At 43.1% G+C, this 26,745-nt stretch overlaps 1 protein-coding gene across 1 annotated transcript in view; it reads right to left on the bottom strand.

Annotated features, from left to right (window-relative positions):
- Nucleotides 1-230: 230 nt before the first annotated feature.
- Nucleotides 231-26,745, bottom strand: part of IGHMBP2 (immunoglobulin mu DNA binding protein 2) — a 90,730-nt gene continuing 64,215 nt past the window's right edge. The window contains exons 13-15 of the mRNA XM_073658042.1: nt 25,554-26,387; nt 24,280-24,464; nt 231-1,949 (exon numbers count right to left, since the gene is read on the bottom strand). Coding sequence (XP_073514143.1) covers nt 1,761-1,949; nt 24,280-24,464; nt 25,554-26,387 — 1,208 coding nt within the window. The 3' untranslated portion in view covers nt 231-1,760. The remainder of the gene's footprint in view (nt 1,950-24,279; nt 24,465-25,553; nt 26,388-26,745) is intronic.

The following is a 26,745-nucleotide window of genomic DNA, read 5'->3' as shown; positions in this document are numbered from 1 at the left end:
GAAATGAACGTTCTCACTTGTGGTATTTATTGGCAATATTTGGTTTGTGAATATTACATCAACTTTAACTGGAAAGACTTAAAGAAGACCTGTCACGTGCTAAAAAGAATTTGAGTTAAATACCTTGTAAAAAAAACCATAGAGCTCCCGATTCTGCAGCTCTTTTCCATTTTGCGCTACATCATTGAATGGCAGAGATATTTACACTTGTTGCTTTTGGAGTGCAGTATGTGAAATCTCTGCTTGCAGATCAAGTTTTCTCAGGAGTTGTGTGCTTTCACCCCTCCATACCAGACGCTGCCAATCACAACTCAGCAGCCACTGAGACTGCTAAATGAGGTGATGAGCTGCGCTCGCCAGAATCTGGAAAGGAAGGGTGAAAGCGCACCCCCCCAAAGATGACTCTGAATAAATGCTCCGTTTCACTACAAGCAGATTTCACATACTGTGCTCCAAAAGCAACAAATATGAATATCTCTGCAATGGAGTGATACAGTGCAAAATGGAAAAAAGCACCAGAATCATGGGAGCTCAGGGACTTCTACAACATATTTAACTATATTTTTTAAGCAAGTGACGGGTCCTCAGTAAAGGATATTTTCACCTTTGTATTTGTCCTAATGCTTTTAAATTGTGATAAAATAAGCAATGTTGTTCATATTCCTAATTTTAAAAAACTCCTATTTGTGTATATACGGCTCATCTGAAGGCCTACCGTACATGTTTCCATGTTAAAAAACAAATCCTAGTGTAGTCTGATCCTGCAAGTCCTGGTACCTTCTTCCTATACTCACCCACTTCTTAAAAGGGTTTTTCTAAAGTTGTCTTTTAAGTAGCTCAGAGCTATGCAGTCTCCTTACTTCCTTGTTTCTGGCAGGGTGGACACTTTCCCTTAAGTGACAGCTCTGGTAAGTAGTACAGCTATAGCATTATTAGATCTATATAGCTCCGCACCAGTTCTGCTGTGGCACATTCAGCTATCAGTGGCCTTTGAATAAGTACACAGCTCAGGACAGAGAGAGCTGTTAAGAGATCTGTTTTGGGAGAAGCCGGTGCTGCAGGCTGGTGATTTTGCAAGATTTATAACAGCAGCTTGTTAGGCGCTATGAGGGCAGGTTGTGAGTAGCTTCCTGCTGTATAGAAATAAATGGGCTGGGATGTTAGGGGTTAACCCCTTTCCTGGAATGTAGCTACATTGCACACTTGGTCAAAGTCTGGGCAGGCCCTAGCGGCTGAGATCCATGGAAACTAGCTGTACACTATGAAAAATAAAAGCTCTCACATTAGGGGAATGATAGCAGATAGAATAAGCAAGTCTTACCTCTTTTCATGCTGTCTAAAATTAAAGCAATTTAATAACTTGCGAATACCTTCATTTAGCAGGGTAATAAGAATGGGCAGGTTTTATTTTTTTTCATGGAAGCACATAGGGCTGGATCGAAAAAAATAGCTTAATTCATTTTTCTTCTCTTACACATAAAGGAACAATTAGAAATGTTGATAAGGTCTTACACGATTAAAAAAAGGCTGCAATACAAGACACAGCTCACATACAAGGGTGGTGGAGGAAAAAGCCAACAGACATCTTGGATGGCTTCTATCTCTTGATAATTTTGCCCTTAACATAAGTTTCTTAATGTCTATTGTTGTGCCAAATAATAAACTACAGAAGGGAAATAATATGGATAGCAGTTATTGATCATATAAAACCATTCACAAGAGACAATTTCAAGGCATTAACTTTAATTATAAAAACTAATTCACTTTTCCTTTTTAACTCTTCTTTGATTTGATAAATCGTTAATTTTCTTATCTAGTCTCCTCTGTAAATGAGCTTTCTTTGTTGGGTCTATAGAGTGGTCTTTGTGCCCACTTCCTGCATAAACCACTCCTTCCCGGCTAATTCTCAATCGAGCCTTTGCTTTTGCTTTATCACCACAGCCATGAACCTAGAAGACATTAACACATATAAATTAGCAACATTTATAATGAAGTCAACTTTATCAAAAGTAACAGCTAGAAAACTTGATTCATTGGAAGAAACAATGATAAACTATAATGGACAAATGCACCCCCCCAGAAAAGACGTAAGATGACAGTAATAACTTGATGGTGCAGATCATTTGGTTGGAAAGCTTTATTTATGATGATGTCCTGCTCTACTCTTAGAAACATTTCGGCCAATTTTTAACTTGGAATTTTTTTCCCCACTTCAGCATTATTAATATAGTGTACAATAAATTGACGTGATGAATTGGGTGCACTCTGCACTGCGGAGAGACTCTGGCATGGTGCTCGAGTATTAAAGGATTTCTGGGACTTAAAGGGGTTGACCATTACTATGACAACTCCTTCTTAACCTAAATGTTTGGCCCCGATAAAATAAAAAAACCTATACTCGCCTCCCGTGCCGATGCCGTTCCAGCGGTATCAGCACATGCGGTTCCGGGGCTCCCATGTGGTGGAAGACATGTGGTGCCCGGCACCCAACCAGCGCTGGTGTCACTGTCTCCGACTTCGTAAGAAATTGAACATGAAGAGGAAGCCTGATCTCTGACTTACTCTTCATGTTCAAAACGTCTGAAGGCGGGGACAGCGATGTCAACGCTGATTGGGAGGTCTTCCACCGCACGGGAGCTCAGGGACTACGAGTGACGACAATGCTGGAACGGTGCCGGCACAGGAGGCAAATACAGTTTTTTTTTATTTTATCAGGGCCAAACATTTAGTTCAAGAGGGGGTTTCATAGTAGTGGAGAACCCCTTTAAATACTGATAGCTTATCCTAAGAAAAAAAGGGGCCATGAGTCTCCTTCATTGTTATAAAGACTTAGCGGTTCAAATTAATGGGCAGATGTTACAGGTACCACAGCTGAAACCCTATGAAGTAGATGCTGTACCAGTCACAGCCTTGCCAGCATGTATGGCGCTGAAGCTCATGACTAAGGGTGCAACGCACTTGAAACTGGTAGATGTTCTAGCTCTGCTATGCAAGATGTTTTAGCCATGCTAATTATATGACCTTCTAACCACTATCTTGGACTTTGTATTTATCCATAAATAAAGAAGCTTTGTTTGTTCGTGAAGCCGAAGTATTAATTTTCTGCATTGATGTTACTGCGTTCCGGCAAATCAGTCTCCTGTGCTCCAAACTACAAGGACGTCAGATGAGGGTGAGATGGATTACTTTCCTCCTGTTTCATGGTGCTGAATAGTAACAGCAACTTTATTCTGTCTTACTGATAAAACATTGATGATCTATGCTAAGGATTAGTCATAATGTTCACAATTCTGAAAAGCCCCTCAAATAAATCCCCCCGTATATAACAAATATACTTAAACAAGAGAGACTGAAATCAAAATTCTTACGTATTAAATAAACATTTTGATGACATTTAATTTTTCAATATGTAGCAAAGGTGAAAATATAGATTACTTGAAATTATCAGGCTAAGCTGCATTACCAAACCCAACCGACACACAAGAGTGGTGTTTGTTTGGAAAAAAGGCATAAATCATTTTCTGTATCTTCAGGTTACTTTTTAAAAATAACTTTTTGTTAAGTTAAATTGTTAACGTGGCAGTTCATAGTTTGTTCATAATCATGGTTGCTTTCTCCTATATTACACTTTTTAACATTGAAATTTTAACACTAAGAAAAAGTCGTTGAAATATGGAAATCACAGACATTTATTGATATGGAAATGATAAAACAAAAAAAAATTTTTTCAAAATTTCTCAATTTATTCAGTTTTAAATATGCGCATCATGTGCAGAAATCTTCGCACTTACACATCTTGGCTGCGATCAATAAGGTTATTAATGGTTGTCTGAGGACTGTTTCTGCCACGCTGAATGCACTTGGCAACATAAATCATCAAGATCTGCTGCAGGCAGCTCCCTTTGCAAAATAGCTCTTAGAAGACTTTGGAGAAATGGCCATAGCACTGGTTCCATGACAAAACCAATGTAACGCCGAGCTGTTAATGTACCTGGAATAAAGGCTATGGGGTCCAGATATCGACATTATGCCACCCTATACCATAATCCCTGGAGTAGGACTGGTCTGATGTAACCTAGTGAAGGACTCTTCTTCGTTTTGCCCTTGTGGTCTGCAGGCCACTCTTCATCTATCATTGCATCCAAGACAAAAGTGGAACTCATCGGTGGAGAGGATAGACCTCCATTCCAACTTCCATTTCTGCCTTGCTCTGCACCATGATAGCCTACGAGAGCAGTGTGTGCAGTTAATGGAACACCTATAGCTGGACGTTTGGCTCGTACCCCAATGTCTCTTCTGATAATTTGGGTAAACATTGTTTGATAACCTAGGCTTGTTATGTGATGTTCAATATCACTTGCAGTACAGAATGGATCAATACACGCCATCTGATGATCCATCCGTGTAGAGGTTCGCTTCTGTGTGCTTCTTGCTGTCATTCTAGTTTGTCGTTGATCTTCCAACCACTGGGACACGCAACGTTGAACAGTGCTGACTAGGGATGAGTGGATCAGGCAAATTTTGAATTTGTTCGTTTGTACAATTTATCCCAGGAAATTCTGGAACTGAATGTCCTTTATTATGCTCTGGTGTCTCTCCAGACCCAAGAACATAATAAAAGTAACATGTTAAAAAAAGAGAAATCATTATACTCACCTCACCGCTCACTTCTCCGACCCCTCTGCCAATCACCGCCACCCGTCCGGTTTACATTGTGTCTTCAGATCATGGTTGTCCATGCTTAAATCCTGGGAGCTTGCTAAGTAGGTCGAGGCCTCCAGGTTTGCTACACTCAGAGGGTTCTGCGCATACACCAGCAATGGTCCGGTATAATAATTTTTTATTTTTTTAAAATATTTTGATGGCCTTTTATGGTTCAGAAAATAAATAATAATAAACCAAAAACTCTCAGTTTAAGGAGTCTGTCCTGTTCAGATTGCGACAAATGGTGATAACTGGCATATTGATGAACAGGAGGCATCACACAACCATCCCACAAGACTTGATCTGATTATTGAGGTACCATGTGGCTGAAACAAATTTGTTTTTGACCTGACTTTTATGCACCTTCCACATGTCACATATTATAGCTTGAAAATTTGATCATTTACAGATCTAAGTGACACCGCTTACCGACCCCGATTTGCATAACCTTACGGCTTGCCCTTATCAATGTTGAGGTGTGGATACATCACACAGTACAATGAGTGTTTTCTGACAATTCCCTTTTAAAGGAACTAGATAAAAAAACACAATACGCAATGTTTCTGATCTAGTCCCTTGAAAGGCCCAGAGCAACAACTGATGTGCAGGATATGGAGCATTTCTACAATGCCGGAGGGACAAAACAATGTATGACTACATAAAGGGGGGCAAGGATAAATTTCTAAGAAAATGGTCATTGTACCTAAGGTCTTGAAGCACCCTTCCAATGTATGTATATCTTACCACTGTGTAAATGACACGTATGCAAATTTCAATTTTTTTTGTAAACGTGACATCTTTACTGGTTTAAAGTTATTTTAAGAGTAGATGAACATTTGCAAAAATGTTTTCAGATTTTTCCGTTCTTTTAATTCCTAGCAGAAGAGTGGAGTAAAATCTTTAAGACCCCCAATGATCGCTTAGAGAACCCGAGAGGTGCACCGCTCAAGAGACAGTATCTCACAGTTCCTGCATAAGCGCGCGCACAAAGTGGAGTGCAGATACAATAGAAATGCTATGTTTTCGAATAAATCTGTACTCCACCAATCTGATGCCCATTAAAGAAACAAACAATATATATTTTTTGCAAATATTTAATTCTTCTTTAATTGCACTGTAGACTTTGTCTGTAATAGTATGCAAGCTATTGTTACCTGCAAACAGCCACTACAATCCGGAAAGATGACTGTAGTGTTCGTTATTAGAAGAATAGATTGGGAGTCCAGGAACAGGTCTATTCCTCATGATCACGATTGCATCTTACACATCTTCAGTTCTCAGTACCGCACAGTCATTTATATACATATACTATATAGACAAAAATATTGGAACACAAGCACATTACATCTACAGAAGCTCCATCATCCAGATGAACATTTATGAGATCAGACACATTCTAGTTTATCCACCAGGTGTTGGATGGGGTTGTGGTCAGAGCTCTGTGCAGACGCTCATGTTCTTCACACCAGACTTCCCCAACCATGCCATTATGGTCCTTGTACTCTGGAACAGAAAAGAAACTTCCACAAACAGTGAAAGGAAACATTATAGAAACAAAGGGTCCAAGGCCGACCTCTGAAAAATAAAAAAGACACAACCTTATCCCTCTCCTCCCTAAAACTTTACTCTTGGCACAGTGCAGTCAGGTGGGTAACGTTCTCTTGGAATTCACAAAAAACCCAGACTCCTCCATCATATCGCAGATAGAAGAGTGATCCGTCAACCCACAGGACAAGTTTCCACTGCTCTTGAATGCAGAGGTGGTGGCTTCACACCACTTCTGATGCTTGGCATTGTGCTTGGAGAAGTTCATGATGGAAACCCAGGTCATGAAGCTCTCGGTGCACAGTTTTTGTGCCGATGTTAAAACCAGAGAAGGTTTGAACTCTGCAGTTATGGAGTCACTAGAGCGTTGGTAGCTTTTCTGCCCTCTGCTCCTCAGTACTCAGTGACCCCGCTCTGTAATTTTACGTGGTCTCCACACTCGTTGCTGTGGTTCCTTACACTTGCAATAATACCACTCACAGTTGATGGTGGAATCTATAGGAAGAAAGAAAACTCAAGAGCTCTTTAGACCGACACATTCTAACCCAAATGTTGGTAAAAGGCAGAAGGAATAGCGAGGAGCCAGATATTAGACACCTGTGGCAATGGGACTGAATGAAAAACCTGAGCTCAAAGACGAAGAGGTGTGTCCCAATACTTTTGTCCGTAGTGTATTCAATGACTGTTATTATAAGGTTTTATTTCATAAGCTGTGGCTTTTTAAACATAAAGACATATCTATTTTCTGCAAGCTCAGTACTCTGTCTACTGACCACATGGTAAAGATGAGCCGACCCATTAGACAGTTGAAGTACCGTAGCATCTTTCCCTTTTTGTTTTCGGAAGAACATTATTACCAATGCCGCTGATTATGATGCTGGTGCCGATATATGATTTGCTCCATGATGCAGACGTGTTCTGAATGGTGAGGAGATGGTCATACCCATTTCTCTTAATGACGATAATAATCCACTGAATGAGCCGGATATTACTCCATCACTATCAGTATATTAATCTGAAGTGTTATCACATTTCTTATTAAACAGACTTTTTTATTTAAAAAAAAATGTCCCAAAGAAAATTAATTGCTTTTCTGGGCAAAGAAAAAGGTTTTTGAAGCATGATTTGCATTCATTAAAGAATTTAAAGAGCTATTTCAGGCTGCCAGTATATATTACAGCTATACAGTAGATGGAGCTCTGGTAACTGATGAAGTTTTTACAGTAAAACGTGACTATCATTTTACAATTTAAAATCACTTTTTCTATCAAAATCCAATTTACTGTAGAGCTTAACAAATGTCTGCTGGACTACATACTTGGCTGAGCATGAGCCCTGCTCCATTCACTGTCTGAGGAACTGATGGAGGCATCTGGGGGCTTTTAATTAAAATGTTGAATAAAGCAGGACCACCATTCCAACTACTCCTCATGGTGGCCATGCAGCGAGAGGGAACAGGGAGCTCAGATACCCCATTCTAGTGATTTTTGGAGGTTCCAGGAGTGAATGCTTAATAAATGTCCATCATGGGTAAACCGCTTTAAGCTTGGATGGACAATCATTCTGGGCATTTCACATACATTGACAGTCTATTCCGATGTGATAGGTGCACAGATCCGCAGCAAATTTTGGGGGTGCCAGGAGTTGGACCCCTACAGATCAGATACTGATGACTGTAGTAGATCCTCTTTGACTGTCAGCATTGCATGGTGTTATCCCACTAGCTGCCATATACTCTCATAACAATGCTATCAACAAAAGAACCAAATGGCCCAAAGAAGGCATTTCTGATGGCTAATTGGTCGGGTACACTGCTTGCTGTGAGTTCTGCTGCCTATCTGCTGAGTTATCTCTGTGTCTGGCCAGCTTTCAAAATTACTATGCTGAAGCTGTTGTTTGGTCTCGCACTGATCGCAATGTGTGACAGGATCAGACAAGGCTCTTTCAATCTGTCTTCATCCTTGTGTATTACGTGAGCAATGTCCTGATCTCATAAATTCCTTTCAGATAAAATCTGGAACACACAAGCAGGCCGAAGCCTAATCGAATGGGTGACAATGATGAATGGACCTCGCTGAAGATCACTTTCTCAGAGAAGCTGGATGAATGCAAGGCAGTGTTCCTCAACTCCGGTCCTCTCTGGCCACCAACAGATCATGTTTTCAGGATTTCCTTATTATTGTACAGGTCATAAATTATCTCCTTGCCAATGCTAAGGAAATCCTGAAAACATGATCTGATGGTGGCTCTTGGGGACTGGCATTGGCGAACACAGATGTAAGGGGATATGGGCACAGATGGCTATAGCAATGCCCAATATAGAGCTCACAGACTGCTGTGCCCACACAGATTGTAGTGTTTTAATGTTACTACTAGTGATGAGCTAACGTGCTCGCCACTGCTCGGTACTCGCCCAAGCATCACGGTACTTGACGAGCTCAGCGAATATTTCCGAGTTGCTCGGGCGGCAACTCGGGTCCAATTCCTGCATGTTTGGCGCTCTTTAGAGAGTCAATGAACATGCAGGGATTGCCTGCCACTCACTGTAATGCCGCAGCCATGGTGGTTGTGGTATTACAGTGATTGGCTGGCCGCACAGCGTCATCAGGTCTATATCAGACCTGGCGCCACCATGCTAGTCACAGTCACTCCGGAATCAGGCAGAGTAGGGAGAGATGGGGGAAATTTGCTTGTTTATAGTTAGTATGAGTATTCGACAACATATATACAGTATATATCCATCTGAACTAACAGTCCTTCTGAGGACTAATCCAGCGGCATATATTCAGTGGTGATAGCAGGAGTTAGGCAGGCAGTGTATGTGGAAGACTGCAGTGCATATAGTGCAAGAGGGTCCATTGAACGTTCTGTTAGTATAGGTATTCCACAACATACACACATATATATATATATATATATATATATATATATATATATATACATACACATATCTATCTATCTATCTATCTATCTATCTATCTATCTATATATATATATATATATAGAGTACAGACCAAAAGTTTGGACATACCTTCTCATTTAAAGTTTTTACTGTATTTTCATGACTATGAAAATTATACATTCACACTGAAGGCATCAAAACTATGAATTAACACATGTGGAATTATATACTTAACAAAAAAGTGTGAAACTGAAAATATGTCTTATATTCTAGGTTCTTCAAAGTAGCCACCTTTTGCTTTGATGACTGCTTTGCACACTCTTGGCATTCTCTTGATGAGCTTCAAGAGCTGTTCACTTTTTCATTTGTAGATTCGGGCCTCTCGCCCAGCCAGCTTCAAGCGAGTCAAGAGGAGAATGCGTGTAGCGATGCCCAAAATATTGGAGCAGCCATGGTCACACGAAGGCGATGGTGGGAAAGTGTAATTACTGTCGCAAGAGGTGGATGATGGTGATGAGACACAATTGCCAGAAAGTCAGGAGTGGACCAGGCTACGGAAGTGGAAGGAGAGGTGTTGGATAATATAGTAACTGACCCAACCTGGCAGGGGGACATACAGAGCGAGGACAGCAGCACACAGTGGGAAAGATGCGTAGCACCCCAACAGGCAGGAAGAAGCAGTGTGGTGGCTGCAGACACAAGACGGGAAAGCGTTCCTCGTAACGCCAACTCGACGGAAGTTGCCAATACAACTGTTAGGTCTTCCCGAGTCTGGTTATTTTTTAAAGACTCTGCAGATAACCCCAAAAAGGCTATTTGCACCACCTGCCAGGTCAGCATCAGCAGGGGTATCAAAACTAGCAGCCTGATCACCACCAGGATGATCAGGTGCATGGCAGCAAAGCACCTGACTAAGTGGGCCAAACCCCAGGGTCCAGCAACAGTGTCTGCGGGTGATACCACTGCTAGTTCCGATGTTGTGCATGCACGCCAATCCCCGGTCCATGGCGCATGCCAAGATGCCTTCCGCCCTGCACCTGTCGTTGAACACTCTCAACTAGCACCATCAGCAAGCACATCCACATCCTTGTCCCAGCGCAGGTTTCAGTTGTCCCTACCCCAGTCCTTGGAAAGCAAGCGCAAATATGCAGCCAACGCCCCACAGGCCACACTACTAAATTTACACATTTCACGAATGCTTGCGCTTGAAATGTTGCCTTTTAGGCTCGTGGAGACGGAGGCTTTCCGCACCCTGATGGCAGCGGCAGTCCCTCGGTAGTCGGTGCCCAGCCGCCACTATTTCTCCCGGTGTGTCGTCCTCGCATTACACGAGCACATGCCCAACAACATTAGACGTGCCCTCAACAACGCAGTTACTGGGAAAGTCCTCCTAACCACGGACACGTGGACAAGTGCATGTGGGCAGGGACGGTACATCTCGCTGACGGCATACTGGGTTAATATAACGGAAGCCGGGACCCAGTCGGACCTTGGGACGGAACACGTCCTCACGACGCAGCATTGCAGGCCCTGGGTCAATCAGGGTTGCCCCCACATTCTACAGCTCCTGCACCTCCTCCTCCTCCTCTTCAGCCTCTAGCTCTGAAATGACCATATTAGTCGCAAGCTGGAAGCACTGCAGCACTGCCTCGGCCAAGGGGCAACAGGCTGTGCTGAAGCTAAAATGCTTAGGTGACAAACCGCACAACGCTGAAGAGTTGTGGACAGCTCTGAAAGAGCAGGCAGATCTGTGGCTGACACCGCTGACCCTACAGCCAGACATGGTCGTGTGTGACAATGGCCGGAACCTGGTGGCGGCTTTGAGGCGAGCTCACACACGTACCATGCCTGGCCCATGTGCTTAACCTCGTGGTTCAGAGGCTTCTCAAAACCTATCCGGATCTGTCGGATCTGCTTGTCAAAGTACGCCGCCTGTGTGCCCATTTTAGAAAGTCAGCTACTGTTATGATCTGCTACAAGCACTAAGGAAAGACAGGAGATCTGTCCCTACAATAGAACTAAGCTAGATCCCTACGATGTAACGGGGAACCTGATCCTGCGATCAGACCCGCTAAAGTCCTCAGCTAGTCTGAACGAAGACCTAAAGATGTGAGGGAGAGATCCCTACAAAAACTAGGGACTGGGAGAAAGATGGACACGTCCTAGCAGAAATTGTAGCAGTAAAACGACAAACAAACAACATAGAACATAGAGGTCAAAAGACTTAGCTAAACTGACTGAGAAAGGTAACAAAGCACCTGGCTACCTTAAGAGTAGAAATTACAATGAAGTCCAGCAAGGCCAGAAGGGCGGAGCAGGATTAAATAGGCAAAAACGGTCATGTGACCAGCATAATAGAAAAAACCTAACAGGAGAGTTCTAACAGTACCCCCTCTTCTATGAGGATCCTCCGGATCCCCTAGAAGCAGAAACATCATCTGCCCTCACCCATGAGTTATCCTCGGGACCGAAACCCTTCCAAGGGACGAGATACTGCAAACTCCCTCTATACCGTCTCGAATTAAGGATGCGGGAAATTTCATATTCCCCGTCCTCCACCACCGGAGGAACAGTGGCAGTGGCGTCTCTATCTGATACATAAGCTTTTTTCATTAGAGAAACATGAAACACCGGATTAATCTTCCAGGAGGTAGGAACCTCCAACCTAACAGCAGATTGGTTAATTAACTACCTGAAGCACCTTAAAGGGCCCTACAAACTTGGGACCCAATTTTTTAGAAGGAATCCTCAACCGCAGATTCTTAGAGGACAACCAAACCATGTCACCAACCGTAAACAAAACCTCTTGACGTTTCCTGTCAAAGTACCTCTTAGATTTTTTGTTAGCCTCCTGAAGATTACCACGCACATCCGTCCAAACTCTTTCCAAATCACCGGAAAAACTCTCCTCCTCAGGCACAGCCGATACCAATTTGGAGAATGACCCAAAAGACGGATGTCTCCCAGAACAACAAAAAAACGGCGAACACCCAGCAGAAGAGGATGCATGGTTGTTAAGAGCAAATTCAGCAAGCGGCAGAAACTCAGACCACCCCTCTTGATTGTCTGCCACAAAACAACGCAAGAACTGCTCAACATCCTGGTTCTTCCTTTCTGTCTGGCCATTAGACTCAGGATGATATCCAGATGAAAATGACAAATGAACTCACAACCTGTCACAAAAGGCACGCCAAAAACGAGCCATGAACTGAGGTCCCCTATCAGAAACAATGTCAGTAGGAACACCATGGAGTCTGACAATCTCCTTGACAAAGGCCTTAGCGAGTGTCTTAGCGCAGGGCAGTTTGATGAAAGGAACCAAGTGACACATCTTGCTAAAACGGTCCACGACCACCTAGATGACTGTGAAACCCTCAGAGGGGGGAAGGTCAGTAATAAAGTCCATAGCCAGATGTGTCCAAGGTGCACTAGGAACCTCCAGAGGGCAAAGCAACCCCGCAGCAGGAGTATGTGAAGACTTAGATCTAGCACACACAGTATATTGACTCACCCACTTAATGACCTCCTTCTGCCATCCAGGCCACCAAAAACTGCGACCCACAAGTCTCTTGGTCTCAGAAATTCCAGGATGACCTGCCAACCGAGACTCATGACACTCAACAAACAAATCTCTCCTAAAGGTCCTAGGCACAAAAAACCTCCCATGGGGAGTGTTAGATGGGGCATTCTCCTGTGCTTTAAGAATCTCATCTTCCAAAACGGAGTCCAATGCAGCAATCACAACACCTTGTAAAATGCTCTCCGCCTCCTCAGCACCGACCATGGGAGAAAAACTGCGAGACAAAGCATCAGCTTTAACATTCTTGGTACCCGGGATGTAAGTAACGGAAAAATTAAACTGCGAAAAAAAAAGTGCCCACCTAGCCTGACAGGCATTCAAGCGCTTGGCAGCATCAAGATAGATCAAATTTTTATGATCAGTGAAAACCTGAATGGGAAAATCAGCACCTTCCAAGAGATGACGCCAGTGTTCAAATGCGAGTTTAATAGCCAGCAATTCCCGATTACCAATATCGTAATTAAGTTCAGTCTCAGAAAATTTTTTGAAAAAAAGGCACAGGGATGTACTCCATCCTTGTTTTCCTGAGACAACACCGCACCGACCCCACAGAAGAAGCATAAACCTCAACCTAAAACGGCTTAGTCACATCAGGCTGCATAAGGATGGGGGCAGAGCTGAACCTCTCCTTTAGAAACACAAAAGCTTCAATGGCCTCAGTAGTCCACTGAACCGTATTAGCACCTTTCCTGGTGAGATCGGTCAGTGGTTTAACAATAATAGAAAAATTTTTAATGAATTTTCTGTAATAATTGGCGAAACCCAAAAACCTCTGTATCGATTTCAAACCAATAGGCCTAGGCCATTCCTGCACAGCTTGAACTTTCACCGGGTCCATCTCAAAGCCCTCGCTGGAGATAATGTAGAAAAAAACTAATTCTCTGTACAGCAAACTCACATTTCTCCAGCTTAGCAAAAAGCGAATTGTCAATCAATAACTGCAATACCTCACGTACGCTCCGCCAATGAGACTCCAGGTCAGGCGAATAAATCAAAATGTCATCCAAATACACAACCACATTTTTGCCGATCAAAGGTCCAAGGATGTCATTAATAAGATTCTGAAAAAATGCTGGTGCATTGGTAAGACCAAAAGGCATAACCAAATTCTCAAAATGACCCGCAGGAGTGTTAAAAGCAGTCTTCCATTCATCACCCTCCTTCATGCGCAACAAATTGTATGCCCGCCGGAGATCAATTTTAGAGAACCACTTGGCCCCCACTAACTGGTTAAACAAATCAGGAATCAATGGCAGTGGGTAGGGATTGTGTACAGTAATTTTATTAATCTCGCGAAAGTCCAAACAAGGACGTAAACCGCCGTCCTTTTTTTTAACAAAAAAAAATCCAACAGCCACAGGTGACTTAGAGGGTCTGATATGACCGGTGGCCAAGCTCGTCTGTATGTATTCCTCCAAAGCCTTTCTCTCAGGAATAGTAAGATTAAATAAACGACTTTTAGGATGATTCGCTCCAGGGACAAATTCAATGGTACAATCGTAGTCTCTATGGGGAGGCAAAATTTGCGACTCCTCCTCAGAAAAAACTTTCCAAAAATCCTGAATAGGTACAGGTAATTCCCCTTTATCCACAGCAGCAATGCGCCCGTTACAACACTTGTCATAACACTTAGGGCTCCAGGACTTAATTTCATTGGTAGACCAATCCAGTACAGGATTGTGCAATTTTAACCAGGGCAACCCCAAAACTACTGGAGAAGGCAAATCATTTAATACCACCAAATCCAAATTTTCTTGGTGAATACCATTAATAGTGAGGGGAAATTCATAAACCTTGTGAGTAACACATTTCAAGGGAGAGCCATCGACAGAAACCACGGCAATAGGGGATGACAAAGGTTTGGGTTTTAAATTAAGTTTTTCCAAGAATCCCCCATCAATCACATTCAGAGTTGAACCACAATCCACAAATACCCGAAATTCAATTAATTCTTCCTGAGCTGTGGTAGTAGCAGAAAGAAATACACCCTTAGTGTTTAAACAGGCTATACGGGCGTAACTGACCTTTTTATTTTTCTTTGTTCATACGAAGCACACAGTTCTTAATGAAATGGTCAGACTTGCCGCAATAAAAGCACAAACCTTCAGAAAACCTGCGGTCTTTTTCCTGAGAGCGGGGTGACATCGCCCCAATCTCCATTGGCTCTCCAGTGTCAGTACAGACCCTCTCAAGACTCGGAGCTGACATGGCAGAGGATTTACTCTCATTAACCCTTGCACGCAGTCTCCTGTCCACCCGTATAGCTAATTGCATTGCCTCCTGCAAGTTTCCAGGTGTAGGATAAGCAATCAGCAGATCCTTAACCCTTTCACCTAGCCCAGCAAGAAACAAACTTTTCAGAGCAGAATCGTTCCACCCCACCTGAGCAGACCACTGACGGAAGTGAGTACAATAATTTTCCACATTACCTGATCCCTGCCTCAAATGTCTCAATTCCGTCTCAGCTGATGAGACACGATCAGGATCATCATACAACAACCCCAAAGCAGAAAAAAAACTATCCACTGATCTAAAGCACGGATCACTAGGTTGGAGAGAAAAGGCCCATCCCTGAGGTTCTTTGCGCAAAAGTGACATTATGAACCCTATGCGCTGTGATTCATCACCAGAGGATCTGGGTCTCAAACGAAAATACAATAAACAAGCATTTTTAAAGGAAAAAAAATCTTGTTGTTCACCAAAAAATAAATCCGTCAATCGTACCTTTGGCTCCACAAAATGCGCTCCAGAACAGCTACTCACGTGTTGTTGGAGCTCGGCCACCTCCAGAGAGAGTCCTTGCAGGCGTTGAGCCAAATCCTGAACCGACACCATGATGGAAACTGGAGGTCTTTCCTTAGAGAAATTTTTTGGGCTGGACTTACTGTTATGATCTGCTACAAGCACTAAGGAAAGACAGGAGATCTGTCCCTACAATAGAACTAAGATAGATCCCTACGATGTAACGGTGAACCTGATCCTGCGATCAGACCCGCTAAAGTCCTCAGCTAGTCTGAACAAAGACCTATAGATGTGAGGGAGGGATCCCTACAAAAACTAGGGACTGGGAGAAAGATGGACACCTCCTAGCAGAAATTGTAGCAGTAAAAAGACAAACAAACAACATAGAACATAGAGGTCAAAAGACCATGTGACCAGCATAATAGAAAAAAACTAACAGGAGAGTTCTAACAGCTACAGCTTCCGCCGCCCTTGCCGTGCTTCAGCAGCGCTTGCAGCTTCCAGCTCACCGTCTGATCTGCGATGTCCCCACGCTTTGCAACTCTACATTGCAGATGTTGGGAAGGATTTGTGAGCAGAAGAGGGCAGTTGTTGACTACCAGCATCAACAAGGCCGTCGGTATTCAGGTCAGACTCCACACAAAAAACCTCAGGAGTGGACATGGATGTCAGACATATGTACCATCCTCCAAAACTTTGAGGACTCCACCAAGATGGTGAGTGGTGATGACGCCATAATTAACGTCACCATCCCGCTTCTCTGTCTTCTGAAACGCTCTCTGCTCACAATTAAAGAGTATGCATTGCAGGTGGAGCACGAAGAGATGGAGCAATGAACCATACAGGGTGATTCCACACAGCCCAGCCTCATCTCAACCCAACGTGGATTGGGTGACAATGAGGAAGAAGAGGAGGAGGAACAAAAGCTTGTTTCCTGCACTATAGACGGTACTACCTGCACAACTCTCATACTGTCTGTTCAGTGTGGATGGCCTGAGGACAGTGAGATGGAGGAGGAGCAGGAGGAAGATGAGGAGGAGAGCATGGTCAGTCGTCCTCTTGGTGAGGACACAGAAGTCTTGCCTGTTAGCAGTCTGGCACACATGGCTGAGTTTATGTTATGCTGCCTTTCCTGTGACATTCGCATTGTCCAAATTTTGGGTGACAGTCATTATTGGTTGGTGACACTTCTAGACCCACGCTACATGGAGAACTTTCTGTCTCTTATTCCCTTGCAGGACAGGCCTAATAAAATGGTGCAGTACGAGAAAGCCCTTGTTGCGGAACGATTAAAAAAATTCCTATCTGAAAACGCTGGCGGCAGAGGTCACAGTTCGTTGGACAACCAAGGAGTAATGGCGAGAGAGACACAAATGCAATCGAGCAGAGGCAGAGGAACACGGTCAAAGTTTTGGGACAGTTTTCTCAGTCCGTGCCATCGCTCAAGCCCTGATGCGCAGGGTACTCTCCCAAGGAGGGAAAAGTTGCGGAAGATGCTGAGGGAGTACCTTGCCGACAGTACCAACGTCCTCCGTGATTCCTCTATGCCTCATAATTATTGGGTATCCAAGGTGGACACGTGGCATGAACTGGCTCTCTACGCCTTGGAGGCTCTGGCCTGCCCTGCCGCTAGCGTTTTGTCAGAGCGGGTTTTTAGTGCTGCTGGTGGAATTATAACCGATAGGCGCATCCGCCTGTCAATTGAAAATGCTGACAGGCTGACTTTTATAAAAATGAACAAGGGCTGGATTGGGCCAGACTTCTCAACACCACCTAATGATAGCAGTGTAACATAAACTCAAAATCAGTGTCTTTTTTTTGGGAGGTCTAACTATATTCCCATGCACCTCTGTCTTCACACCCAGACATGGGTATACGCTTCCTTATTTTGCCTATTTGCTCTTGTCCTCCTCCTTCTCCGCATCCTCCACCACCATATCACCACCATAAGTACCAAATCAACATATCTACGTCTCTTGCAAGGGACATTGGAGTTCCTCCAAATTTTTGGCAGCCGTTGCTTCACTGCATAGGCAAACAGTATGGGAGACACACTTCCTAATAATGGGAACATTGTTTTCAGGAGGCCCCCAACCTCTACATCTCTTGCAAGGGGCATTGTATTTCCTCCAAATTTTTGGCAGCCATTGCTTCACTGCATAGGCAAACAGTATAGGAGACCCACTCGTTAGTAATGGGAACAACAAAGCATAGCCGGCTGATGCCTCCCTAACAATAGTGAGGGCCGACTTCTGGCCCTTTAAGAATAGTAAGGCTGTAAAAATAGTGTTTGTGACTTTCACAATCCCTCCTTCATAAATGAAACAGGATGTGTCTGATCATGTCTCACACACCACATGGCCAGATAAGGTTGTAAAATGTTAAAATGACATTTCCCGGTGAATGCATTTGTCTTGGTTGAAAGCAATGCAAAAGTGCAAAAACGCATCAAAAAACGTGTGAACATAGCCCAAGGTGTGGAGGAGCATTTTTGTTTTTGGTTATTTATTTTGCCTTATATGCAAGTCATTACCCTGGAAAGGAGGTTCCTTAACATATTTCCCAGGAAAATCCATTTTAGTTTCGTTTTTGTATGTTTTATTGTGAGTCCGTAAAAGTAGCATAATACCTCTGACATGATAGCAGTGACCTGGGAGTCAGAAATGCTTCTAGGGGTCTTCCCCGTGCTATTCCCATGTAATTTGAGCACTGTTCCCATCGATTTGGGCAATTTTTAGGCCCTCTGCAGACCGCCGGGGGGAGCAGCCGGAAGAAATGCTTGAGTTTCCCATAGACTTACATTGAGCTCTTTACTCGGACCGAGCACTCGAGCATTCCAATGTGCTCGACTCGAACGAGTACCCAAACATTTTAGTGCTCGCTAATCACTAGTTACTACATGTTTATGAGCTTCATTATGACTAATATATGTCCTATATAACCTGCACAGTCACTACAGTAGTAGTAGTAGTGGAGGGGGCAGGCCTGTAAACACCACTGCATGGAGGAGACCGCCAGGACTGGAGAACTCTGAGATATTCTAGAGCTCCTTTTTTATTGCCAGTTATGGTTTGGACCCCCAACATTTATAGATTGATTACCATCACCATCATTTCTTGGAAAACCAGTTGACTCCTCTATCTACTACTTTTCCTTCCATAGTCTTCAGTCAGTCATGCAGATGCCAGTGCATCAATAAACTTTGGTCAATTCAAGGCTTAGGCTGTCAGATGCCTTTGGGGAATAAAATTATTGGGGTCCTTTATACACATCTCAGACCTACTCAGCCTCAAAAAAAGAGGTGTCTCTTCTCTTTTTCTCGGTTGGATAGCCATCTGGGAATGTCAGTTTTCAACAGAGGTGAGCAGTGTATGGACTTCTCATTTAAGTTGTGACTGCCAGAGGCACAACTAGCAAGTGACTGGCCCAACAGCAAAGTTTTCTAAGGCTCTCCACTTTCTAAACTTTCCCAAGGTCATAAACACCTACTGAAATGATCACTGAATTTAGACAGATAAATGAAAGTACCCAATTGGACCAATTAAACTTGTCTATGGAAAATGCATCGTACAAGGTATCAAAGGAACCGTTTCTATTTAAAGTCAGGCTGGTTTATTTCAGTCCTCATAAACCACATCACAGGAAAACTTAAATGGGGTTTTCCCACGAACAAAAGTTAATTTTAATCAGTGGCTGTGTCCTACCGTGTATGGATCACGGACTGATCATATCACAACTACTGGGCAGGGGAGGAAGCAAAAGAGTATAGAGATATTACAACAGGGGATCGAAGAGGATTCATTTTGTGAGGTAAAATATCATTTAAAAGAAGCAGTGAAATGTTTTACCTCACAAAATGAATCCTCTGCAATCCCCTGCTGTCTGTAATGTCTTTTGCTTCCTCCCCTGTCCAGGAGCTGTGGTATGTTACGTACACGGTCAGACACAGACAATTATTAAAATTAACTTTTGTTTGTGGGAAAACCCCTTTACATACAGCCTTTGTCCGGCACAAAGTGAAACATAAAGTAGCAAGTCCTTACAATAGTGCTGGTTAGCCCACCTGGCTTAGAGTTCAGCTTCCATGTCCTTTAGCAAAGGCACTCAATCCATGAGATCTGCACACCTCCATACAAAAAGCCTTGTGTGAGACAAACAGGACTCAATTTACAAAGTGAATCACACCCAGGGGTGGAGATATGGTGAGCAGCCGTTTCTCCCAACTATTCAGCTGCTCACATTAAATCTAGCCCTGTCATGGCTGATTAACCCCTCTTAGTACTATGTGCACTAGAGCATTACTTCAGGTTTACATCACAGAGGACATACAGCTCTGTGATACATATCTCCCATCAACTAGTGTCCTACAGCCACCTGTGTATATATACACACACACACATACACATTATAATAAAATCTAGCTATTATACCGGCATAGACCCAGCATACTGGTAGAAGCCACAACCACGTATTGATGCAATTTTATGGTTATTGCTTGTATTGGGGTATTTTCTAACATACATGACGTATCTCATAGCTCCCAGATTGAAGTCTCTACAGCAAGATGTGATTTTGCCATATGACAAGTCAATACAAAAGCAGTCTTAATGTGACAATACACATTAGAAGGACATCAGCCAAACCTGACGATTTTTCTGGGACTGGATGATCATCTAATCTGTAGCACAGTAACCAGAAGCAAGAAGCTGGGGGGAAGAAGAATCAGGCAGTTGGACTTTATCCAGTGTAATCCTTTATTCTCCAAAGACATAAGCCATCTGACATGTCTGTTGGTGGCATACTTCCCCCTCCCCATTGAGAACACATGCACGATCAACTGTGGCCAATAAAGCAAATATGCTTATGAAGGGGGATATCAGGAGGAATAGAGGTTGGCCAAACAAGCTTGTTCAGCGGATATCTATTTAAGGTGTATGGCCACTTTAAGATTGACTTCACACATTTGCAATTCAGGGTTAGAGTCTGCGATATCCGGACCATCGTGGGTCTCCTGACCCAAACCCAACAGACTCCGAAATGTCTATGAATCTGTTGAGTTCCGGACATGAGATCTGTGCCTGTTGTGGACAACGTGGTCTTCTTCAGCATGCTGAGAGTTCTAGTTCCTCCACAGCTCAAGCACTGCATATCACTACACTAAATGGATCCTATTGTGGTGACCGGCTCCCAAAAGAATCAATGTACTATAAGCAAGGGAGCCGGGAGCCGGATAAAACAGCAAAATGAAGATGTAACTCCATGCTCTGCATCAGTCTGTAATGGCTGATAAAAGGGAATAATAGATAGCATTGCTCAGCTTATGTAGGTACACTGGCTTATCCTTTATATGTAGGAGGTCAGCGCCTCGCTCCGCCACTCGCACTGTAGAATGCATGGACCTTTCTGCAGGATTATTAAATCCACCACAATGGTAATTTCAGGAAATAGCAACCACATTGCCATAATAAATAAATCGCTGGAAACCCAATTGAGTGCTATTGGTTTGCATGTTAATGTTGTATTAGTTGGTTTCCACTAAACATGGTGTAATTAGGGATCCCAGAGGACGGCGCTAGGAACAGCTGCTCTTCCCAAGCCTGAAGGCATCTATACAAGACACAGGAGTTGGCATCCATCACTCATCAGGGAATGGAGGCATACCGGGACAATTAACTCCTTCTCGGACAAGCTATGATGCTGATCTGTGAGCTCACCAAGTGACAGCACATGGTGGTGCTTCTTATTGCTGTCCTCGATTCCTCGGCTGGAACAATCATTCTCATAACCACAAAGATGAATTCTTGTCACTTAGATATATCTCAAAACTTAAATTTTTGGGTTCTCATCATTTGTTAAGGTGTAGGTTTGACAACATTGATAGGAGCCTGTAGGATTGATCGTGCCTACTATATAATCTCCCGGGCCTAGTTGAGGGCCTTCAGACATGGCAGTACATACCTGAGTAGCTACAGACAGGCTTAGCATTGGGGAGAAAATTAACTTTATTCGATTATGCTAATTATTTGACAAGGGCTCCGAGGACGGACTCGGTCCTGGCAAGTTTTTCAGCATTCCTTACACTAAAACCTCAGCCTTGATTGATGGTGCCACTGTTTTGACAGGCACTGAAGTCCTGCGCTTGCTCTGTGCGATCCTGGCTTGGTGCATGCTGTGAGTGTCAATGGCAGAGAACCATGTATATGCATGTAAACCATTCCACTGTGAGAACGGTGAAGCAATCAAAGCTGAGGGACTGTGTTACGCAGGGTTTAGTGAGGAGAGCTGGGATACTACCTTTTCCCTACACCAAACCCCAGCTCTACGTACTCAGCAGAATGCAGGCCGTCGGTAAAGCCACGGGCATTTCTTCATGTGCACAGATTAGTAAAACTGTGGCGTTGTACACTCCATACTGTATTTTATGTCAGAACGGGAACTCCATATCTTCATTAGAGGCTCATTGCTACGGAGTCTCTCATTCTTCAGAGCAAAAACGTAACATCATACAAAGCATAGATAAAAGACATGTCGGCCCGTTATCAATTGGACCCGTAATATCACAGCTGCAGCACTAATACTTGTGAAGAAAGGTAACCTGAAAGGCATACATTGCAACAATGGCAATCCAGGGGAGTGGACTCATCACAAGTTTGCCGAAGAAGACCGCCATGAATAAAGAATGGCATCTACACATCACCCAAGAGCAACTTCTCCCAACCATCCAGAGGCAATGTGGTGATGAGCAATGCTTCTTCCATCATGATGGAGACCATGTCTTAAGGCAAAAGTGATAACTAAGTGGCTCAAAACATTAACATTTTGGGTCCATAAAGCTCCCCAGATCTCAATCTCAAAAAGTGTGATAAACTCCATGCACTAATTAGGCATGTGGCCATTAACAGTGTCTATTTGGCTTTCCACTGCCAGGTTTGAAACCATCAGGTCGGGGTCCTGCTCTGCCCCCGTCTATTTTCAGGTCTGCTGACACATAGTGAGATGAACTATAAGAGTTAGGGTCCGACCTGATTGGACACACCTTGTCGAGGTGGGATGGCTTTTACTCTCTTTTGATCAAAATAGTAAACTAAGTCCCCTATGTTATTTACATGTACTAATAGCATTTACTTACTTACTGAAGGGTATATGCTCATTGTTTTTATCCTAGGTTTTATCCCTTTATGACGTGTGCCACGACAGTACAACACACGTCAGATTCCCCTGTTTGGTGCGGGCTCTGGCGCTGAGCCCGCACCTTTCCGGGCACATGACAGATGACAGCTGATCTATACAGATGACATGTGACTGCAACAGCCGCGGGTGGAATTGCGATCCACCCACGGCTGCTAACTAGTTAAATGCCGCTGTCAATCTCTGACAGCGGCATTTAACTGGCCCTACTCGGAAGCTCGTCGTTGGCTTCGCCCATCGGTGACCCCGTCACATTATCTCAGGTTGCTGATGGGTTGGCATGACAATCCGGGGTCTGCAGGAGACCCCTGCGTTTGTCAATGCCAGATTGCTATGAGCACCGCTCAGCGGTCAGCACTCATAGCAGGTGAGCAAATCTGCTACACACAGGTGATCTGATCAGCGCCTGTATGTAGTACAGAAGATCAGGCAAGTGCTGCTTCTAGTGTCCCATGGAGACTATTGAAGCAAGCAAAAAGTAAAAAAAATGTTTTAAAAAATATAAAAAAATCTAAAAATTTAAATTACCCTTTGCCCCATTCAAAATAAAACAATCAAAAAAAAAATCACACATACAAATATTTGGTATTGCCACGTTCAGAATCGCCCAATCAACATAAAAAAATAATTAATCCGATTGATAAACGGCGTGACGAGAAAAAAATCAAATAGCCAGAATTACGTTTTTTTTGGTCGCTGCAACATTGCAATAAAATGCAATAACGGGCGATCAAAACATCAGTTCTACCCCAAAATGGTATGAATAAAAACGTCAGCTCGGCTCACAAAAAATAAGCCCTCACTAGGCCCCAGATCCCCAAAAATGGAGACGCTACGGGTCTTGGAAAATGGCGATATTTATTTTTATTTGCAAACTTTGGATTTTTTTTTCACTATTTAAATAAAAAAGAACATGTTTGCTATCTACGAATTTGTAATGACCTGGAGAATCATGGACATGGTAAAAAAAAAAAAATTGTGGAATTGCACTTTTTTTTGCAATTTTTGCACTTGGAATTTTTTTTCCCTACTTTCCAGTACATGATATGGTACAACCAGTGGTGTCGTTCAAAAGTACAACTTGTCCTGCAAAAAATAAGCCCTCACACGGCCGTATTGATGGAAAAATAAAAAAGTTATGGCTCTGGGAAGAAGGGGAGCAAAAAAACAAAAATGGAAAATGGCCCGGTAATGATGGGGTTTAGGGACACATTTGTTTCAGTTTTGAAAAGCTAAATTTATGTTACTTTCAAAACTTCTGGCCACGACTGTACATGTGGAATATATAAGTAGGAGGTAGAGAGTACGACTGCAGGATCAGACCACACTGGGGTTTGTTTGTCATCTTTTACATGCAGATCCATAGATCACACATGCTAAATAAATTATTGATTATAGGGAAAACCCTGTAAGATTACTGCGGAAGCTTTTGTGATCAAGGATGATGTAAACTCTAAGAAGTAATTCCCCTTAAAGACTTAAATTGTTAGTGGCGTTTGAGTACATCAACAAGATCTATCTCAGCAGGCTACCCCATTAGGGACCTGACGGATGTCTCCCGGTGAATGGGTCTAGTTGATGTACTGCAGGAGGGCTGCACATATATAACATTGATTACCTCTGGAATATGGTGACTGAGGCAGTAGCGTTTATTGCAGTGTATGCAGAAATCTCCCACTGTTACAACGCTGGACTTGCATTTCGCAAAACCACAAGTGTTGTCAGCTTTTACTGTAGCTGCAATTAGTGCATCGAAGTCGTCCGTGCCCGAGTTCTCCGCATCTGATTTTAGATCGTTTTTACCTGTAAAAAAAAAAAAGTTTATACAAAGAAAAAAAGTTAAAGGAAATGATAATAGATAGTTAACAGTGAGTGGACAAATAGCATACAGACAAGGGAGAACTAGTAGGTCATCCTCACAGCTCCAAATCTGGTCTTATTAAGCTTCTGCTTCCCCATTTAAAGGGGTTGTTCACTTCTGGAATAACTCTTCTTAATACTGTAGTCCCCTTATATAAAATAAAAAAAAAAACATATTCACCTCCTGGACTGGTGTCAGCCTAGTGATGTCAGCACTGTGTCTGCCGGCGCTCATGTGTAGCAAAGCCAGGTAGGACAGAATTAAATCCCAATTCTGCAGGGTTTGATTAGAGGCACCAGCATAGTTTTCACTAGAAGCAGGAAGTAGTTTCACTTGGTGTGCAGTGTGCTGGGGACTGAGCGGGGTGTAGCTTCTGCTGGGAGCTGCAGAGCACCGCTAGTTGCAGACTAATCCGAGGGACTAGACTCGTCATGGAAGGATTGTTCTGTACTGGAAAAGCCCTGATGGATAATTCTTCTGGGGATATATGGAATGAAAACATAAAAGTACCAAAAGCTGTCTCTGTTAGATAAGCAGCAGTGATCAGCGGCGCCTTTTATTGGCGGATCAGGAATTTCAGTCTATTTCTGGAAATTAGAGATCAGCAGTGACGGGATTGGTGAAGAGGAGTATTACTTTTCTTTTTTTTATTGTGAGCCCTTTAAAAAAATACATTTGTATTCTCTGGAATTCCTTTAATCTGAACCCCATGGGTCACATGGCATATGGGTGGGCTTCACATGACGGACACCCTGCTACCTTGCATTACACAAGGCTAGTCTGCATCTTATTATACTTTTTTTCTATACAGACTATTTCACTGATACAAGAAAGATAAAGAGCTATTAGTTTAATGTAAAATACACAAATATTAGAACATTGTACGATTTGATCATTTTATACAAACCTAATAAAGGATAAGGCCGACCCCTCTAAATGAGAATTTTATTAACACTGGAGACTCCCTTTTAGGTGACGGAAGTTACAGTGAAATTGCCCATTGCTATATTAGCTGGATGAAAGTCACTTACTTTTGGAATCCATTCTCTTCTTTTCTGACGCCTCTTTCTTCCTTTTCTCTTCAAGCTTTGCTTTCTCCCGCTGAATCCTTTCGGAATGTAAGAGCTTCAGGTCGGCGTTGCTGGAGGAGACGTTGCGGATGACCTCTTTCTGCTTTACTGCTTGTTCCGCTGTCTGCGATTGTAAATGTTTCTGCATGTTGAAGCCATTTGTTGTGTGAGATTCGGGAGCAGCTGGAATTGCTTTGGTTTTGGTGATAGAAATACATCTATTTCGTCCCTCTCCGGTGCTCACATGTTGCAGCCCGTGTTCTTCAGCGATCTGGTGGACCAGTAATCGATCATGAGAATTTAGTGCTGAAGGGAACGTTAACTGAGTCTTATTAATATCTTCCAAAAACTCTAGTATGGTCTTCCTTAGACTGTCCTCAGTAGAAGTTTCTTCAGATTGCACATCTAAGTTTATAATCTTCTTTTTCTTCCCAGTAGAGTTAAGCATTTTTGCTTTGCCAATTCCTTTTGGTGGACTCTCGGCAGTGCTACTGGATTTCTGGCTCCCCGTTTTTGGAGCGGCAGGCTTTTTTGACTTAGTTACACCTCCCATTTTAACATTTGCTTCTGCCTTATAAGAATTTTCACTGTCATGGGAATACTTCTCAGGGATGATATCATCAAGGTATTCGAAGGCCGTCCGGGCTTCTCCATGTTCAGTGAAGTAAGTTACCAAATCCTTGAGAAATTGGTTGTTCTGGACAGTGTGAGAGTCACAAATGACAGCCACGTGACGGCGGGCGCGAGTAACGGCTACATTTATTCTTCTTTCTTCAGCCAAAAATCCTACGTCACCTGAAAAGAAAAAAAAAATCACTTGTAAAATGAAAAGTGGAGAAGAACCAATAGGATTGTCCAGCCATATAGAAAAAAGTCCTGAAAGCAGCTTACAGGTTTATGAAGGAAGTTAAAGTCTCCTATCTTTTGCTGTTCCAGATCTGACGCGTCCCAATCCTCTCTCTGTGCTTACACAGTTGGCCACAAGACGTCTAGTCATATGACCGCTGCAGACAATCATGTGCTAATATACTGTGCGAATAACAAGAACCGACCGGCAGGTACAAGTCAGATCTGCTTTACACTTCAGGATTTTATCAAGAGTGACTGTAAAACACAGACATGAGCATTTTCTAAGGCCACATTCACACAACAG

This window comes from Phyllobates terribilis, unplaced genomic scaffold (assembly GCF_046119375.1).
Source record: "Phyllobates terribilis strain yellow unplaced genomic scaffold, ASM4611937v1 Scaffold_13__5_contigs__length_258822181, whole genome shotgun sequence".
Lineage (NCBI taxonomy): Eukaryota > Metazoa > Chordata > Amphibia > Anura > Dendrobatidae > Phyllobates > Phyllobates terribilis.
This window is presented reverse-complemented; position numbering and strand designations above follow the sequence as displayed.